Source organism: Alligator mississippiensis, chromosome 1, assembly GCF_030867095.1.
Source record: "Alligator mississippiensis isolate rAllMis1 chromosome 1, rAllMis1, whole genome shotgun sequence".
Lineage (NCBI taxonomy): Eukaryota > Metazoa > Chordata > Crocodylia > Alligatoridae > Alligator > Alligator mississippiensis.
In genome coordinates, this window is record NC_081824.1 from 479,095,257 (window position 1) to 479,113,894 (window position 18,638).

General features: G+C 48.6%; 2 protein-coding genes across 2 annotated transcripts in view; both read left to right on the forward strand.

Moving 5' to 3' along the window:
• LOC132248809 (disintegrin and metalloproteinase domain-containing protein 9-like) overlaps positions 1-4,850 on the forward strand; it is a 30,854-nt gene extending 26,004 nt beyond the window's left edge. Inside the window, exons 9-11 of the mRNA XM_059723162.1 lie at positions 1,431-1,599; positions 3,477-3,566; positions 4,311-4,850. Coding sequence (XP_059579145.1) covers positions 1,431-1,599; positions 3,477-3,566; positions 4,311-4,517 — 466 coding nt within the window. The 3' untranslated portion in view covers positions 4,518-4,850. The remainder of the gene's footprint in view (positions 1-1,430; positions 1,600-3,476; positions 3,567-4,310) is intronic.
• A 27-nt stretch (positions 4,851-4,877) lies between these two features.
• Positions 4,878-17,095, forward strand: LOC132248811 (disintegrin and metalloproteinase domain-containing protein 30-like). The gene is made up of 7 exons (XM_059723171.1): positions 4,878-5,004; positions 6,836-7,019; positions 8,134-8,211; positions 10,559-10,673; positions 12,697-12,796; positions 14,257-14,317; positions 16,865-17,095. The coding sequence occupies exons 3-7, from the start codon at positions 8,134-8,136 to the stop codon at positions 16,877-16,879; spliced, it is 369 nt and encodes a 122-aa protein (XP_059579154.1). The 5' UTR covers positions 4,878-5,004; positions 6,836-7,019; the 3' UTR covers positions 16,880-17,095.
• The last annotated feature ends 1,543 nt before the right edge of the window (positions 17,096-18,638 follow it).

The following is an 18,638-nucleotide window of genomic DNA, read 5'->3' on the forward strand; positions in this document are numbered from 1 at the left end:
TCTAGACTGAAGAAAGGCAGGCATATGCCTACAGTGGCTCAGGCTAGAAGCTGGGGGGCACTAAAGCAGCCCTCCCTTCCCTTCCAGAGTGCTGAACTGAGTGGGGTGTGGTCAGGAGTGTCTGAAAGCTCCAATGAGGGAGGGGCTCCCCCCCACAGGGTGGGGTTCCCTCCCTCCTCCAGCTGCTCCTGACCAGCGAGGGTGTCAGCAGGGAGTTGCACCGCATTTAGTTACACAACAGGGAGTTACACAGGGAGTTGATAGCATTTAGCATCCCATCAAGAAAACAAAAACCTCTCTTTAGTTCAAGCTCTTATTAGACAACTTTTTCCAAGCAAGGAATGGAGGGATGTTACCAGCTACCTGTTGATTAGCTCCAAAAAGCCCTAAGGGGACACAGTCCTGTCTGCCTTTGTCCTGTCTTTCTAACACGGACACCTTTCAGCATTAGCTAGCATACCACATGCTGGCTACCGTCCGTGCTGTGGGAGAGGGGAGTGGGGAATCCCTGCTGGAGCAGGGAGCGGGGAGCAGGGGCACAGGGAAGCCAGGCAGACACTGCTAAGCCTGCAGTCCCTGTCAGAGCGAGCGCCAGTGAGGTAGCAGGCGGGCGGGGCCAGCCCTGCTTTCTGGAGCAGAGAGCCCCGCCCAGGACTGCAAAGCATCTGGGATGCTGGGGGACTCTGGTTTAACTTAAACCAGGACGGAGTCCAGAACAGACATTGTATAAACTGGTTTGAGCCAAATCAGCTAAGTCTGAAACTACATTCAACCAGGTTTATCACAAGCCAGTTTCAGCCATTTTCAACCTAGTTTATGTGCACTGAACATCTGTTCTGTTACAGGTTGAAACAGTTTTTGATCGCTTATACTGGTTTATGTGTAATGTCTGCCCCTAGCCCCTAGATGAAGTTATTTTGCCCCAGGTGCATTACCTTGCACATATCAACATTAAAGTTCATCTGCCATTTCTTTGCCCACTCCGTTAGCCTGGTGAGATTTTTCTGCAGCTCCTCTCCATCAGCTTGAGACTCGATTACCCAGAATAATTTGGTATCCTTTGCAAACTTGGGGAGCTTTCACTGCACACCCTCATTTCCAGGTCATCAATTAAAATGTTGAACAAATTGGGCCCAGCACAGATCCCTGCAGGCCAGTGCAGCAACTGTTTTCCTTAACTCTAATTGTCTTCTACCAGCTTGTCTTTTGCTCTGCCTCGTCCTTACTGTGACCTGCTTCCCTGGTTCTCCATCCCTGTTTAAGGAGGTCTGCCCTCCATATCCTTCTGTTCAGTAGGGATTTACATTTCTTGAGTTGTCCGATTACAATCTTCATGGGAAGTAATGTGTTTGTTGCTTATTGCTCACTGGCTCACTTGGTTGTTTTATGTACTTTATATCATTGATCCTAATGAATATACTTTATTCCAGAGAGTGCACAGAGTTCAGTAACTGCTCTGCTGCTGACTTCTATGACAGGTTGATGATGGGAAAATTAAATTGTCTACTTAACATGCCACCTGTAGCTACACTCACATATAATCAGTGTGGGAATGGTCTCTTGGAAGAAGACGAAGAATGCGATTGTGGTAGAGATAAGGTTAGTACATTAGGACTTTGCTTTGCCAGCTTTGTTGCAGTAACATTATTAAGCCCTTGGTTTTCTTTCAAGTTCAGAAATATTGTCTAAGAGATAGAGCGTGCTCACTTAAGGAATACACACAGTCCTAAATCTGCCAGCTCCACAGCTCTCCTTTGAAATGAATAGAAGTCAGACACCTAAAATATCCCTTTCTTTTTATTTCCAATATATAAACTTGAATACACAGAGGATTATGGGGGCACAAAATCAATCCCGTCTTTCAGAGCTCTACAGGAACCTTTCATAGCAGAATCTGTTCAGTTATACCAGGAGCAGATTGCATTTGAGTTGGATGTAGTAAACTTATATCTTGTCTGCGTACTGTATGGAAATACCTGAGACCTCAGGGCCATTTTTAACTGCTGGGTGGCAGCTCCATATGTTTTAGACCGAGTTGTCCAGCAAACTGAAATGACTGTAGTTTGCATTAACAAAAGTGTGTGATTGGAACAAGGGGAATGGTCTCCTGTGAGGGGCACTACAAACCAGATGCGACGGCATCAGACTGAAAGAAATCACCTGCGTCTGGTCTTGACTCGGTTCCTGCCCTGCTGAGTCCCTGATCTCATCGCAAATGTGAGTTAGCAGTGTGATGCTATTCGCAAAGAAAGCACAGGCAGTTGGGCCAGCCTTCAAATAAGTATTATTGGCAAGATACAGGAGATGCTAGCAGCACCCTGCACAGCTCTGCTTAGGCATCAACCTCTGAGAGGGCTAAGAGAAAGGAAAGGGAAGCAGCAGAGATGATGAGGAGCTGGAACACAAGCTTTACAAGGAAAGTTTGAGAGAAAGAGGTGCATGTGGGCAGGAGGAAAGAGGACACGACAGCAGTTTCAAGTATTTGAATGGCTCCTTAAAGAAAAGTTTGAACTACTGTTCTTTGTTGGCAGGCAGGGTTTAGCCGGCAGCCAGGTTTAGATTACATCTCAGGAAAAAAACCCACCCTTCCAAACTATAAGAAGCGTGGACAATGGACTGAGCTACCTAGAGAAGGCATGAGGTATAAAAATCTAAAAAGGTACCTCTCCAGGAAGGTTTAGCAGTAGTTTGTCTCGTATCTGTGTTGGACTAGCTGACCCTTGCACTTTCCACGTGTAAAATTCATCCTTTTGACAGTTCCTTTCCACAGTAGCTTACGGTCTGTGAATGAGAGGGGCTCTTTAGCACTGCATATCTAGTGTAAGTAGCAAAATGGTGATATTTCTGAAGATTGTCTAATGCTTTCTATGAGAAATTTCTGTTTACAAGTGCTTTAAATTTTGGACAAACTAAGATCTGTGCTGCGATTCCCCAAGTTATTTATCAGCCGTAACTTGAAATCTCACGTGATATTGACTGAGAGGATTATTCTTCTCTTAAATTTTTGAAAAAGAAGTAGTTTTGCTAATGTAAGAGACTTTTCAGACTATCAGCTTTCCTGTATTGTGGGATTGAGGGGTTCGGGAAGTCAACAAGTGGGACAGCTCTGCAGAAAGAGGAGAGTCGTTCAGTGGCCAGTGAATATCCACGTAGATCTGATGAACTTCTACGTGGCAGAAAGTCAGCAGGTGTTGCTAATGTCCTTTCTGGTCTTGAACCGCTGAGCCCTTGCCGAGCTGTCCTGTGTGTGCGCTCAGCCCTGACTGAGTCTCACGTGGTTTCCAAGTGACTCCAGCCATCTTGCAGGGCTCGCAATTACAACCCAAGCTGTTCCTCAATGGACTGAAGAAATGATATTAGGACACGGCATTACTTCAGTGACTATTAAATGAAATAAAGCCTGGCAATGCCACCTTCTCTGAAGGACAGCCCACATGATGTAGTTAATGAGACGGTATCGTGTTATGTGCTTACAGGTATGCCGTGACAATGGCTGTTGCCAGTCCAATTGTACGCTTGCGCCAGGGCTCACTTGTGTGTCAGGACATTGCTGCACAAAATGCCAGGTAATACATTGCATAAAATATTTCTAGTAGGCTGCATATTTTAAGCTCAATTAAATATTAAATCGTTTTTGTTTGGTTGGTTAGTTGGTTGCTTTAGCATAGTGCTATGAAATGTATTTTCTGTCTTGGGAAAATAAAGTTGTAGGCCTACTAATCCTGTGTAGAGATGTCTGGCACGTTTCTCATGGTTAGCTAAAAAAGCTGTAGCCCTGCAACAAACCACTGGTAAAATGTTACTGCTCCCAATGGAAGCAAAGAAAGGAGTGAAGAAATGTGGTGGAGCATACAGAGAATAAGCATACGATCATGAACCAGATGCCCAGACTCATGAATCTGGCGTTAAAATCATACTATTTTCAAAGATGACTTATCTGCCTTGTGATTGTGAGACACTGGGGAGAAAACAGTTGCCTGTTAGTGCCCAGGGCACAAATAGGCATGGGCACACATGACCATTCGACCTGAAATGCCTGAATTCAAACATGAACTGTGCTAGTGGCTGCTCTGAGCCCCACTGTCCCCTTCTGAATGCTGGGCTGGCGAGATGCCGTCCATCACTTCGGTTCCCTCTGCAGTTAGTGGGCTGCCTGCTTGTGAATGCAGGCTGACTTTTTCCTTTACCTCGAGTGTTTCTGGGTACCCCCAAAATAAATCCATTTTACAACGATAGACTTCTTCGTGTGAGAAGCTTGCTGAAAGTAATCTTATTCATCCTTGTGCTTGGTTTGCCTGTTTCCCCCCCAGTTTGATCTTGCAGGAAAGTTGTGTAGAGATATCGGTGATGAGTGTGATCTGCCAGAATATTGCAGCGGCGCGTCACATCTGTGCCCAGAGGACGTGTTTAGACAAGACGGAAGTGCGTGTGGGAAAAGTGACATCTGCTTCCAAGGGAAATGCAATAACCATGACAGACAGTGCAAAGCTATATTTGGTGAAGGCAAGATATCTTAATCTTTTCCTTCAACCACTTTTTTTCACAATTCATACGCTTTCTTGTGTGGAATTAGCAACCTCCCATTGCCAGGGTGCATGGCGCTCATGCATGAGCCCACTCCTGCTGGAAGCCAGGTCCAGAAATAATGGGCAGAAGCTTTCTAATTTCCAGTCAAAGTATATTCCTGGTTCATTGATACCTGTGTGCTCTTCTGCCAACATGATATTTTGGCTTAAAAACCTCCGATTCCTTGCTGTTTATCCCCCTCCGTCTTTGTAGCATAAGCCAACGTGTTTTCCCGTTAAGACAGTTCCGGACAAACCTGTCACGCAGGTGATGTACGGGGCGGTTATCTTCCACCTTGCAGTGAACTCTCTGCTCCGTCTTGACCTGTACAGGTGCCCGCCGCGCTCCAGAGAGTTGCTTCAGAGAAGTGAATCTGCGAGGTGACCGGTGCGGTAACTGTGGTTGGGATGGACTGGCGTACAAGAAATGTGCTGAAAAGTAGGTGGGACAGCTGTTATGAAAGTATCTGAGAGTGTAGCCCCGGTCATGACTGAGACCCCGTCATTTTGGGGGTTGTAGTGGCATAAAAATAGGAATCTAAATACAGATAGGATGGGCGAGGACGTGATAGAGGGGAAAGGAAAGAAAAGAGAGGGGTGACAGGAGAGGGAAGTCTGGGTTGTACACCAGCTGAGGGGGCAATCTGGAAGCTGCACATTGTGGTTTATTTTTCAGTAGACAATATTTCTGCAGCATGAACAGACAGCGCTCCTTTATGAGAAGCGTAGCCCTGCTGACTTCCCAGAAAGGCCTCCCAGTCCTCTCATCCATCACCTCTGAATGCCTTACATCTCTCTCTCCACAAACCTCATTCTGAAAAAAAGCTGGCGTGCTCCTTGAGCAGCTCTCTCCCTGCACGTCCAGACTTGTGGGTGCGGTTCACGTCCTGGGCCTTTGACTGAAGACTTTTGCCATAGCAGCACCGAGAGCCGAGAGAGCGCGGCCCAGCTCTGCCTTCCCTCCTGGTCTGTCTTCTTCAGCCGTCCCTCGCAGTGGATGATGATTGTCTTCCGTGATCAAGCTGTTTTCATGGAAGATGCCCATGCAAGATTTCTGTTATCGTGGAGAAGCTGCTGCACACCAGCGTCAATACGGCTTTTCACGAAGTAGGACCTTGTTCCAATGGCAAGGAGACCAAGACAACCGGGGATCTCGTTCCATGGCAGTCTTCCTCCGCCTTCAAGCCATTGAGAGCCTTACGTCTTCTTCCGCCTGCTCCGCTGTTGAAGACTTGTAGACCCATGGCTCTGGGCTTGGCAGGATTATTACAGTGGCGACCTGTTCCTGCCTTGTCACAGCACCGTCAAAAGATACAGGTGGCTTTTCAGGAGGAAAAGCATTGTCATGTGGTATCCTCACCACATCCTGGCAGTGCTGCTGCTGCTCGGTCCATGACTGCTCGTTCCTCAGAGTTACCCTGCTTATTCCTCAGCGAACCTCCCTGGAGCTCAGTCCATTATCTGCCCCCTGGGGCCATGCTGGGCAGCAGCACAGCTCTGTGCCCTACTCCCAAGGAGTACAGTGCTTTTGACTGAGACCCCCTCTTCACTGGATCTCCAGTTCTACCCAACTGTGTTACAAGGATGGACACGCTACCTTTCATCCCATTGATAGAGGACCACAAGCAGAGGGGAGGCCAGGTTGCGCTGTACGAGTACTGCTATGGCAAAAAAAAGAAAATCCCTGGTGCCAAGCGCAGGGAGTGAGATGCACCCGTCAGTCAGCAATGTGAATGTAGGCAATGCATCTTGTAGAGCTCCAGTTCCTAGTAATTCATTCCCTGTTCCCACAAGAATGGTTTGATCTCCCCAGGTTCGATACAGGATGACCATGAATAGAAGGAGTGAAAACTAATGCAAGAATGACCATTTGCTTGCTGTGGCTTACCAGTATCATGTCAGGTTACAGAGAAGGGGAATAGAATTGGCAATAGCAGAGCAGGTGTCTTGTGCTGAGTCCAAATTCAGGATTCTTGCACACTTGTTTTCTCCACAGCCTTGAGCATTGTGCAGTCCCCCCTGCCCCCATCCTGCAGCCACGTCTCTACAGAACTGCAGCAATATTGAACAATTTCAGGAAAAAAACCTGCCCATAACGCTCCATGATAGAAAGATAAGAAGCTTCGCGCTGGGCTGCTAAAGGGTTAGCAAGGCACACAGAAAACGGGCCTGGGAGAGGAGTTGTGGGAGTGACTTGGCAGCTGTTCATGATAGGATATACTATAGATCCCACACAGCTCTTCAGATGCTCTGTGAACTTTTTCTTTCAGGGATATTTTGTGTGGAAGAGTGCAGTGTGTTAATGTTAAAAGCATACCAGTAAAGGCAGATGAGGAGACTACAGTCCAGACTCCCATTAATAATACCATTTGTTGGGGTATAGACTTCCATGTCGGGCCAGATGTTCCTGATGTGGGATCGGTGAAAGACGGCACCCTGTGTGATAAAGACCAGGTAGTATCATACAACACCGATAGATACCTGGACAGCATGAAAATGAGATTCAGTCGAGAAGGCATGGAACTGGTGTTTCCAAGTCTAACTTGCCCCATCTCTGTTACATGATACACTCCCCAAAACAGCCTGCTCTGACCCATGTATGTAGGAAGAACCCCAAAAGCAGGCCCTCTTACCCCTTCCCCAGGACTGAATGCAGCTGGCAAGAGATGCCACGCTTCTTCTGTAGAGCGAGAGGAGATGGCATGAGGATGGGTCCTCTCCTCCTGAAACTGCTACCCTGCCTACATCAAAGTTCATTCCTGGGTATGGGACACTATGAATGACATGGCGCCGCGCATTGTTCTTCCAAGGACATGAAATAAGGCAAATCCCATCCCCACAATGGTACCGCGGCAAAAGCTCTACCATGCTGATACATGCAGTGGTAGGATCCTTAGACAAGTGCGTGGGGCTGGAACGCAGATGTGCACCAGGAAATAGCAGTGCACTTCCAGGCACTTTTTCCCCTTACAGGAAGCAAGTGTGCTGGGCAGGATGTATTGTGATTACAACTGCCCAGTCCCAGGGAGATGGAGACAATTAGGGTTGTTAATCTTTATGCTCCCCAGAGGATGTGCTCCTGTTTTATGGTTCTTGTCACTTAATTGGGGAACGGTTTCAAAGAGTGCAATCCCCCGACTCTCCATGTTGAAAAATCATCCTGCTAGCATACCTTCCCCTTCTGACTAGTAGCTGTTTGTTGCCTTTATTCTGGGAAGATTTAAAAAAAAATAGTGATTCTTACAACATATTCTGAAAATGCTTAGTTTTGGAGGCTTTCGAGCTTTTGAGCTCAGTCAAATACTTCATTTCCGTAACTTCCCAGCTGCCAATGCCTGACGGCTCTGCTTCTGTCCGCTGCAGCAAGAGGTTTCCAGCAGGGACTCTGTGTACCATTTTTCTTGAAAACAGGATGTTTTCAGACAAGCTTAGATACATTCTCTGTTCATCACTACCCATTGCTCCCCAACACACAGTGGTATTCCCAAATGTCTCTGTCTACTCTGGAGTCAGAATACAGGCTTCATTCCTGTCTTCTTATCTAATATACACCTCTGTATTTTTCTAGATGTGTATAAACAGAACCTGTGTCAGCACAAATATTCTGGAGTATTACTGCCGTGATGAGAAATGCAACGGCCAAGGGGTAAGTAGCAAAGATCCCGTGAATGCTAGAGTACATTCAGTTCAACTTTGGATAAAATGCAAAGGTGACGTTCCAACTTGCAGATGCTCATTTATTTCACAGTATCTAGGTTATTTGGGACTGAAAAGTTTCTCTTTAACAGTTGTCATTCAAGTGATTGTCCACAGATTTCACTCTTGGTGCTTGGATTTTTTTTAAATAACATTATTCAGTGTGGCCAGGCCTTCTCAGAAGGAAAACGAGGGCAACAAAAATGGTCTGGGGACTGTGGGACAGGACTGGTGAAGAGAGACTGAGGGAACTGGGCTTATGTAGTCTAGAGAAATGAAGACTTGGGGTGGGGGTGGGGTGTTAAATCAGAGCCTTCAGCTCCCTGCAGGGGATTGCAAAGAGGATGGGGCTGGACTGTCCTCAGTGGGGGCAGATGACCGAACAAGGAGCAATGGGCTCCAGTTGCAGCAAGGGAAGTTGAGGTTGGATATGAGGAAGAATTGTCTCTCTAGGAGGGCAGTAAAAGACTGGAACAAGTTGCCCAGACAGGTGGGAACGTCTCTATCCTTGGAGGTTTTGAAGACCCAGGTAGACAAAGCTCCGGCTGGGATGATGCAGTTGTGGTTGGTCCTGCTTGGAGCAGGGGTTGGACTAGATGTGACTCCTGAGGTCCCGTCCAACCCCCATTTCTATGATTCTATGTTTCTAATGGGCCTGATATGCAGGCAGCCATAATTTGTGCTTAATTCTTTCTTCCTGCCTGGGACTAAAAGATAGCAACGTGGAGTGTGTGTCTCTTGCTTTTTTCTGTGTCCTTTTTGGCTTTTCCACAACTACATCCCTCTTGAAGTGAAAATATGCTTTACTGTATGACTGTTGCGAGGGCATTGCCTCTTGGTTTGGTCTCTGACTAGGGTGACCACCTTTTCAAAAGGGGGAGGGGGACACACGCCTGCCCTTTCCCTCCCCCATTCCCACTGCTGCCGCTGCCATGGCCGGATGAGAGCCCAGTGCAGCTTGGGGCTCTCTGCCCTGCTGCCCTTCCCTTGGGATCCCCTCACCAGCTGTGTGCCCCCTGCCTTCCCCGTGGCAACAGGGGGCACAACTCCAAGCTGTCGCAGCCCTTGCTGCTACCAGGTGGGCAGGGGGTGCCTCGCTATGGCAGTGTGGCCAGTGTGGGGCCCTCAGGAGCAGGGTGGGGAACCCCAAGCCCACAGTGGGCAGCCCTTATGCACCCCTGCCCCATGCAGAAATCTGGAAGAGGACACGCCCCTCCCATGCCCCTCCCTCCCCCTCCTTTCCCACGCCCGTGAACAGGGGAGAGGAGGGAAAGTAGAATGAAGAGTATGGACCTGTGGCTCCATCCTGCTCCCTTCTCTGGACCCATGCACTGCCTGTCTGGGCAGCACCCCCAGCCCCTGCCCCACTCCCTCACCTTGAGGGGCCTCAATCTGCCCCCACTCCCACTTTCCCCCTCCCGCCAATAGACTTACCTGCCGGGAGCTGCTCTCCGTGCTTCTTGACTGTATTTCCTGGCCAAGGGCATGTATGTGGGCGTGCATGTGCACGTAGGGCCCCCTGAGCCCCTCTCACGGCAGCCCCTTGCACGCTGGAATGCTGCCAGCCTGCAAGGGGAAACCCACTGTTTCCCGATCCCAGCAGGCACTGCAAACCAAGGAGAAACACTGCCCCAGAATCCTGCACCCTGAGACAAGGACTTGAGGTTCCCACAGTGGGACCATCCTGCCTTAGGGACGGGTGGTCTCCCAACCTCTGGCACTTCGTGCCATTTTTGAAAAAGCATAATGAATGCCAGCCTACAAGCTAAGTGGGTCTCACGCTGCGTTGAAACTATATGACTGGTGGGGAAAAACAATCAAGAAACATGATTTTGTTGAAATTAACTAGAGTTAATGAAACACAGGTCTTCAAATTTTGTAACAGAGGTAAGAGAGAAAGAAGAAAACTGCTCTGATGTGTATTCAGCTTTTGGGTTCTCACTTCATGTTTTTGCCCCTGGGTCTTTACGTGACTTCAGTTCTGGGTTTAGAGGCTGTGGTAGTGATGCCTTGACATCTTATCATTCAGACTCTCCAATTTCAACTGAGATGAGTACTCCTAAATCAAAACTAGTGCGTTAACTTTCTAGCCCAGAGATGCAGAGGCTGTTATCATTATTCTGCCCTGTTACGTAGAGGGATTTAGAGGGACCAAATTAGCAGGCCAGTTTGCTCCCCCACTGCGCTTTAAGGGATACCAAGCGTGCAGGCCAAAGAGGAGGCACTCATCACACACCAAAATAGAAGATGGATTAGATTATTTGTTTCCTGCAGTTTACGCACTTGCTGTATTTCAGATTTGCAACAGCAACGGAAACTGCCACTGCGACTTTGGATGGGCCCCCCCATACTGTACAGAGAAAGGATCTGGAGGAAGCCTTGACAGTGGACCTCCTCCATCTACCTCTACTAGTAAGTGCTGTGACAATCTTACCACTCTGCATATTGCCCTGCCTTTTTTGGTTGATGTGTCTCTTGGGTTTGTCCCTTGGTTCAAATAAGCTTGTGTACCTGGTCATTTATTTGCTGAGAGTCTTTTCTGCCTAATCTGCCTTCCTTTTTAAATCCTTCAAGAGATTTATGTAATGCATGATCCTGGATGAGGGTATGTTTATGGGACATACCCAGATTATGGAATATATTAGACCTCCAATTTTCTTACATTTAGTAGCCAAAAATGAAGCGCACAGACTGCACAAGCCCTAGTGCTGCTGAGTGCTCTTCGACCGCTTCTCACTCTAGATATAAAGTGGATTTCAACCTGTTTTCCTTTGTGGACCCCAAAAAGTTTCCAGCGGAGGTGTGTGGATCCCTTTGACTTGTAAGTGTGGGCATTCACATACTTTTGATTGATCAGAGTCATCTCTTGCAGACCCCTAGACATAGTCTGCAGACCCCCAGAGGTCCACCGACCGCAGGTTGCAAACCACTGCTCTCGATCTCTGACCCCAGTGACTTCTGCAGTAGAGTTTCCATCCTAGAAAGGGACACAGCACACGTGGACGCAGCTTTTTATAACAGCTCTCCTCTCCTCTGAGAAATGTAATGTCATCCAGCCCCTCAATTAAGACAAATACCACATTCATTGCTTCTGTTTGACTCATTGATTTCCAAACATTTTGGCCCTGCTCCGTAGATATTATTTTCATTTATAGCAGGGCCTCACTACCTTTGCAGACAATTTGCCAGTTAGCAAATATTCCCGCCAGTGGCTTTGCAACGATGTCGACCAGTGCCTTCAGCACCCTCGGCTGGAGCCCATCCGGGCCTGCCCACTTAAAAGCATCCAGTTCTTCCAAGTGACTCTGCACCATCTCAGGGTCTACGCATGGCAGTCTGGCGCCTTGCTGCTGCCTCTCTACAACCCCAGTGAGAGGCCTTTACTTGGGATGCCATCGTCAGCTCCATGGCAGCTTTGGCCCGTATAACTGCCTCCCTACAAGCACGAGCAGAGGAGGTATACTCCTCTTTGGTGATCTCTCCCTGTTTCTACTTTTTATGTGCTCCCCTTTGCCCCATAGGCTGCCCTGGATTTCTCTGGTCAGCCAGGGAAGCCTCCTGGCCCCTTTCCCTCTTTTTCCTCACATCGGGACTGTCTCTCTTTGTGCCCGAAGGATCATTTCCTTAAGGCACAGCCACCCTTCTTGGGCTCCCATCACTTCAAAACTCCTACTCTGCAGTGCGTCCTTGACTAATCGCCTGAGTTCACTGAAATCAGCTTTCCTAACGTCTAGTACTTTCACCCTACTAGTTACAGGCACAAACATTTTGGCCCTGCTCCGTAGCTACTATTTTCATTTATAGCAGTGCCTGGCTACCTCTGCAGACAATTTGCCAGTTAGCTCCAGGAAAGCCTTCCTGGCCCTTAGCTCAGAGGTGCAAGCAATAGCCAAAACACCTCTGCTTTAGATGTGGCAGCGCTGCCTCACAAGCCGTGGGCATGGCACGGTCACGAAACATTGCTCCTGGCTCCAGGGGTCCTGATTCCTGAGGGATGTGATTAGCACTGAGGAGAGCCGTCCTTTCAAGAGATTGCAAAAGAGATTTTGTGCTATATACCTGGAAGCAGTTGAATGCATCCTTCCTTTGTTCGGTGTGTGCACACCTGCTCCTAAGTGAAAGCATAGGCACCAGGTCTTTTCCAGTGAGAGAGACCTGCACCGATTCTCTACTCCTACTCTATTTATTGGCAGTCCACAAAGCTAATATGAATCCTGGCACCTGATGTACAGAGAAAACCAGTTACAGGGTTTGTACTGTTAGTTAACTGGTGGGAGAGGGAAGGGGAGAAGGAGAGCCGGAGAGAGCGAGCACGTGCACAGGCATGCAGTCCTAAAAGTACCTGGGTCAAATCACACTAAAACACGTGTTACAGTTGTACCAGGAACGGCTGAATTAAAGAAAGTATAACCTTGTGTCTCTTTGTCTTTCCAAGCATCCTCCAATACCTTTTTAATAGGGATAATCGTAGGAAGCGTGATTCTCCTTCTGCTTATCACCATTGCAGTGTGTAGTATTGCCTGTCGCTTTCGAAGGTACGTCAGATCTGCTAATATCTAAACCTGATTCCTTATCCCAGTTCCCCATGGCACATGCTGGGTGGGACGATAAAAGAGGGCGCTGTGTTGTCACCATCCGTTGCCTCCACCGTTGTGCTGGGACTAACCTGAAGTTCGGACTCATCTGCAGAAGGGCAGGTGGGCAGGGCACGGCTGGGTGAGTAAGTGAGGTTACTGCCTCCTCCTGTGACTCTGCTTCCTGCCAGGTGAAGCAGGGCTTCAGCCGCAGGGCTTGCAGGATCTGGATGGCTCCCCGGTGGGGGCAGCCCTGCTTCTCTCCCCATGAAAGGAAACCGTGCCTTTCCCTGTCTGGAGGAGGCAAGGGCCCAGATGCCAATTGAAGAGAATTAGGGCCTAGAGCCATAGTTGACCCCAGTTACCACTCTGGTAGCAGGGAGGGGACACAGGGCTTGGCCCTGCCAGAGACTTCAGGATGGCTTTGACCAGCCTGAGCGGGTAGTGAGAGGGCGGCAGGTCAAGATGCACAGCCGTGGTCTTAGGCCAAGGCCCTCGGTTTGAAGTTGCAGCCTGACAGCCTCGTCCACGATGAAAGTGTCAGAGCACCTGCGGGAAAGCGAGCGGGAGAGCCATCATGTCGTGCTGTGTGCGGAGCAGCAGCAGCTTCCCCTGCCCTGTGCCTGGCGGTCTCTTCCCCAGCACTGTCTCTGCTCTGCCTTGGCTGCTGTGTGCATTCGCAAAGGCCTGCCGTGCACCCGCATGGCTGCTTTTACTTTCCCATCCCTGGCAGGATGGAGCAGCGTGTCCGGTGCTGGGGTCTGTGCACATCCCCTGTCTGCCGTGTGCTATGCGGAGAGGGCTGAGGTCCCCCGCATGGGGAGGGTCCTTGAACGACCTACTAGGCAGTGCTGCAAGTGAGTTATTCGTGGGGATCCGGATTTCCTCTCATTTAAAAAAACTCCCCAAATCCACATTTTAATTGGGGCTTGTTAAATCAGAGAAAACCAGGATCCCTGGTTCTTAGTTATAGTATCAAATGAAAGGCAGTAGTGTAGCTGGCGGGGGGGGGGCAGGGGGAATAAGCCCCGGGGCTCAAGGCGAGGTAGATAGAGGCTCTTAACACTCTTTCCTGCCTGCCTGCTATTGGGTGCTGAATTAAGGTACACGTGTGTACAGCTATCAGTGAGCCTGCGTGGAGCTCTGGTGTTGCAGCTGGATTACTTCCCAGCACCTCGCAGACTCTTCCAGCAGTACAGGGGGAGAAGCAAACAGGGCACGTTTGATCTTCAATATAGGGCCATGAACTGTGGGGCCTTCATGGCTTTCACATCCTGCCATTTGACAATCCAGTTACACAGAAGTGTTTTGTTAAGCATGACCTCAGGACAGATAGTCATGATGCCCTGTTAAATGGTTTGTTCAGGAAATGCAGCATTCAAAATGCATGGGGACTAAACATTTTTTACTTTTCATCACAGGTCTGGTCAGAAATCACAGACAAGCAAGAAAAAAAACGATTCTTCTGCTAGTGTAGGCAAGGTAAGCGTCTGTTTTCCAGGCTACTTCCCTCCATTACTCCTAGTTAAGAGCGGAGCACGGGTGCCTGTTCTAGCCTGGGAGATTCAACTTTACTTGCTTTTTTTCACTTTTTCAATTTCAAAAAGTTGAGCTGTAAAGACAATCCAGAAAATCATGACTGGACCCCTTTGTCTAAAAATGCTGCATGCGGTAATACTCACTAAAAAACCAAAGACAAGGTTAGAACCAGTTCTGACCAGAGAAAGAAATGGTTAATTTTTCTGGAAATTCAGAATTTTGGTTGCACATTGGGAAGAAGTGAGACTTTCCAAGTTTTCTATGAATCGCCTCAGAGCGGGATGCTCCGACAGTCACGGCAGGAACGAGCCATATCGCGGCCTCAAGTTCAAGTTCCTGGTTGTGGCCTTGGGGCGCTCTGTGGTCTTTCTGTCATTGATTAGAAATTATTGATCAAGAGAGGCATTGCTGAGAAACTTGCTGTGATGGAAGTTGTCATAGATTGTAAGAAAATTAGGCAGGGCAGGATATGATTTGAAATGTAAATAGCAAGGGCCATAGAAAGCAGTTAAAAAGGGACTTCAGTAGTATGTCAAGAGGAAAAGGAGGATCAAAGAAACGATCAGACCTTTCTGGATTGCAGGAGGCAATCTAGTTACAAACTAAGCAGAGAAAGCCGAAGTATTCAGTGCCTTTCTTCCAGTAGTCTTCCCAAGTCAAGGCAGCCTGCCGGGTGATGAGCACAGCTGACAGCAGAGAGAGAGGAGAGAAAAGGCCTAGAACATGGATGCTCAGCCCCTGCCCCGTGGGTCAGATCTGCCCTGCAGCAGTGTCATCCAGCCCACAATATTCCCCACGGGTCTGGAAATGTGGAGGTGGGGGAGCGGTGCCAATTTTGGAGTTTTGGAGCCGGGCTTGCAGGGAAACAGAAACTAAGAAGAGAGAGGGGGAAGAGGAGGGGAAGGGCTGCTCTCATATTGACATCTGGAGCTGGGCGGTGTCTGCGATCTGGCCCTGAGGTCCCTTCCAGTCCCAGTGCTCTGGGGGAGGGACGGCAGCCTGCTGTCCTCCCGTGCACAGATCCAGGGGCCCACACCCCACCCGAGGAGTCTGGCACGGCCCCGCTGCCCTCCCGTGGGGTTTGGGCCTCCGGATCTGCATGCGGGATGGCAGCAGGCTGCCGGCGCCAGCAAGTGATACCAGTTTTTCCTTGAAGAGTTTGAGGTGTTGTTTCACAGAACCCCTGCACCTATGTCCTTGAAACCTAGCTGGGTTCATGCCCTCAGAAGGGGCTACCATCTCTGCAAGTTTCTTCAAAATCAGGCCAGAAATGACAAAGTTATAGGTATTTTAGTATTTCCCCATTATAGCCTACGGCCGAATAACCAAAACAGTGTCGAAACTCCCAAACAGATTCGGCTGAATCAAAACGGAACAGTAATCCAAAACACCCACACGAATCACTGTCCCTCGGAAATGGCTGAATCCGAATCCGAATCGAGACAGCCGCTTCGCACAGCCCTAGTGAGGACCTGAGTATCAGGGAGCTCAACTGCTGAGCCTGGTCCCCGTTTCAGCGGTGGCCTGAGGGTTGTCGGAGCCCTGGGCAAGAGTCATTTGGGGCGATTAGAAGCTTATTATTGATGACCTATCAGCAAGTTGGACATTTTCAATTTCAATTTCGTGTTGCCCTATCATGAAACTGCAATGAAAGTATCTTAATACAACGCTGACAATACAGATAGTCAGGGTAACTCATTTTTAAGGAACCGGAGTGGAGAATATTACATAATACATTTAAGTAATACAGCACTCTGAACATGAGTGTTAACAAACCTATTTGATTGAGAGACATATTATCAATATAGAATGGCAGATTTTCGCAACAAATTAAATTTAGAGTCAGTGGTCAATCCGTTGCTCCGACACCTATTTTGATAATCAGTATTCATAAGTTGAAGAAAGAACAATGTTTTTAATAAGTTACAGAAAGAAAGAGTTTTTTTACCACTGAGCTACATTCTAGATTTGTTTTAGGTTCAAAATTTTGGGGACCCTGAAAGTGTGGGACCCCGGGTGGTCGCCTGGTTTACCTCCCCTAAGGCCGCTACTGCTCATCCTGCTCCCAGCGGGTCACGTGCAGAGATACTTTTGCTGGAGCCAGGCAGAAGCGTAAGCAGCAGAAACTGCTGTTACCGCGTTTCTTGTCTATAATGCACCTGTAGCCTGTTCTAGCAGTTCCAGCGACGGACAAGTGCCATTTTGTCATGGAAAATGAAATAGGCTGCTGCTCTCCAGATGAATGCTAGGGAGGTGCCCAAGTCTCCAGTCCTTTAACCATACTCCAACTCACACCAGCTGCAATGAGTCCTGTTCCAAACCGTGGCTGGAGGAGGGGGCGGCCACCTTTTGAACAGCTTTGTAGTGGTCGGTGCACGCTCTTGGGAAGGGGGAGCCCTCGGTTCTGGGCCCTCGTCTCCTGGAAGACCATTCAAAGCATCCGAAAGGGTACGAGCCATGGGAACTGATCTTATTCTGCTATCTTTTTAGGGCAGTCAAAAGTAATCAGGAGCAATTACGTCTTTGTGCACCAAAAAGGCCAGACCAGCATTTTGCCAACTGCTGATGTAGCGTTTCATAATTTCCAGCTCCGTGGGATTCATCAAAAGCCTTCTTATATCCTCAACCCTATCAGCGTCTGTCTATTTTTGTTCACCGGTTAAAATCTTGATTTTGCTTAAATAAATGTGTTTTCTCCTTGTTTCTGTGTTTCTTTTTGTATTCCCCAAAGTACCTCTTCAGCACATTCCAAAAAGCAAATTTTAAATAATCTATATCTACTGAAAACTTCAACAGAAAATTAGGGAAAAGGACTGTAACTTCCACATTTTGAATGAGTTGGGATGAGTATGAGGGTCTCGGATCCTAAATTTGTGTGTAAAAACCACTTCTCTGGGAAGCCTGTTGCAGTGCTTCACCCCCTTCCTAGTGACAAAGTTCTTCCTCATATCTAACCTCAACTTCCCCTGCTGCAGCTTGAGCCCATTGCTCCTTGTCCTGAGAACAGCCCAGCTCCATCCTCCTCGCACCCCCTGCAGGGAGTCGAAGGCTGCTATTCAATCCTCCCCGCACAGTTTTCTCTTCTCCAGACTCAATTAGCCCAGTGCCCCCAGCCTCTGCTCACAAGCCAGGTGCCCCGGCCCCCAACCATCTTTGTTGCCCTCGGCTGGACTCTTCTTGCCCTTCCCTCCCTAGAGCTGCAAATTCTCACTGGCATTTGTAGGCTTGGATTCAAGTTATATTTCGACCAGTTTTACTTAACTATTGATTTTCTTCTGCAGCTTCAGTATATCAGACGCAGCTGATACGAGAGCTCCTTTTTGGGAGGAAAATGTGTTGCATACACTGGAGCAGATGGTAACAGTTGTGGCTATAGTAGGTTAGTCTGCACTAGGGATCTTGGCTGGTAATACTAGAGGTGCACCAACATATCGGTTGCGTGTCGGATCAGCACTGATAAAAGGAAAATTAACGCTATTAGCTCTTGGCTTGTTCTACCCTGTGTAGCAGATACTTTTCATCACTAAACATATATGCCTTCTAGCCGTGCCCCGAGACACTGCGTCTATGTGCTCCCTGCCACTGCGCCCACCCCCAGAAGAGGCGTGGAGGCACCAAGTTAAAAATGTCCCTGCACTTAAAAATGGTGGCGGCAGCACTCGAACTCAAGTTCATTCAACAACCTTTATGTCAAGCGCCCCCACTGCAATTATTAAGCACCGGGACACTGATCCCCTGGACAAACCACCCGCAGCTGTATCCTGCTCCCTGCACTGGCCCCGGGTCCCATTCACCACCCTGGCTGGGCAGAGACCCCAGCCCCTGCCCCTGCTCCTGCCCCACTCCCTCCTGACTGTGGGGGCCTCAGTCTGCCCCCACCCCCCCATGCCTCTTCTCTCCCCCATGCCCCTTCCCCTCCACAGGCTTACCTGCAGGGAGCTGCTCCCCACGCTGCCCACCTGTGCTCCTGTAAATCGGTTATCGAATCGATATCAGCCGATATGGCGGGTTAATAGTGGGCTATGTGTATCGACAAAGAAGATCTTCACTGGTGCGCCCCTCGCTAACACTGATCCCGTGGTGGCAGTGTTAGGAAAACCTGCCTTGAAAACTTCCTTATTGGGATCTGATGAATGGAGTGAATTTAAACCTGCTCTATGTGAAGCTGTAGAGATGGGTCATATCGACTTCTTGTAAGAGTGAATGTAGGACGTGGTTGATTAAAATATTCTTGACTACTGTTAAATATGTCTTAATGCTTTAG

Bases quoted from the DNA above. Each gene is read 5' to 3' on its own strand.
- LOC132248811 (XM_059723171.1), top strand. From the start codon at position 8,134: ATGTGTATAAACAGAACCTGTGTCAGCACAAATATTCTGGAGTATTAC. The intron at 8,212-10,558 runs GTAAGTAGCAAA...GCTGTATTTCAG, and splicing joins AGAAATGCAACGGCCAAGGG to ATTTGCAACAGCAACGGAAA. The intron at 10,674-12,696 runs GTAAGTGCTGTG...TGTCTTTCCAAG, and splicing joins TCCTCCATCTACCTCTACTA to CATCCTCCAATACCTTTTTA.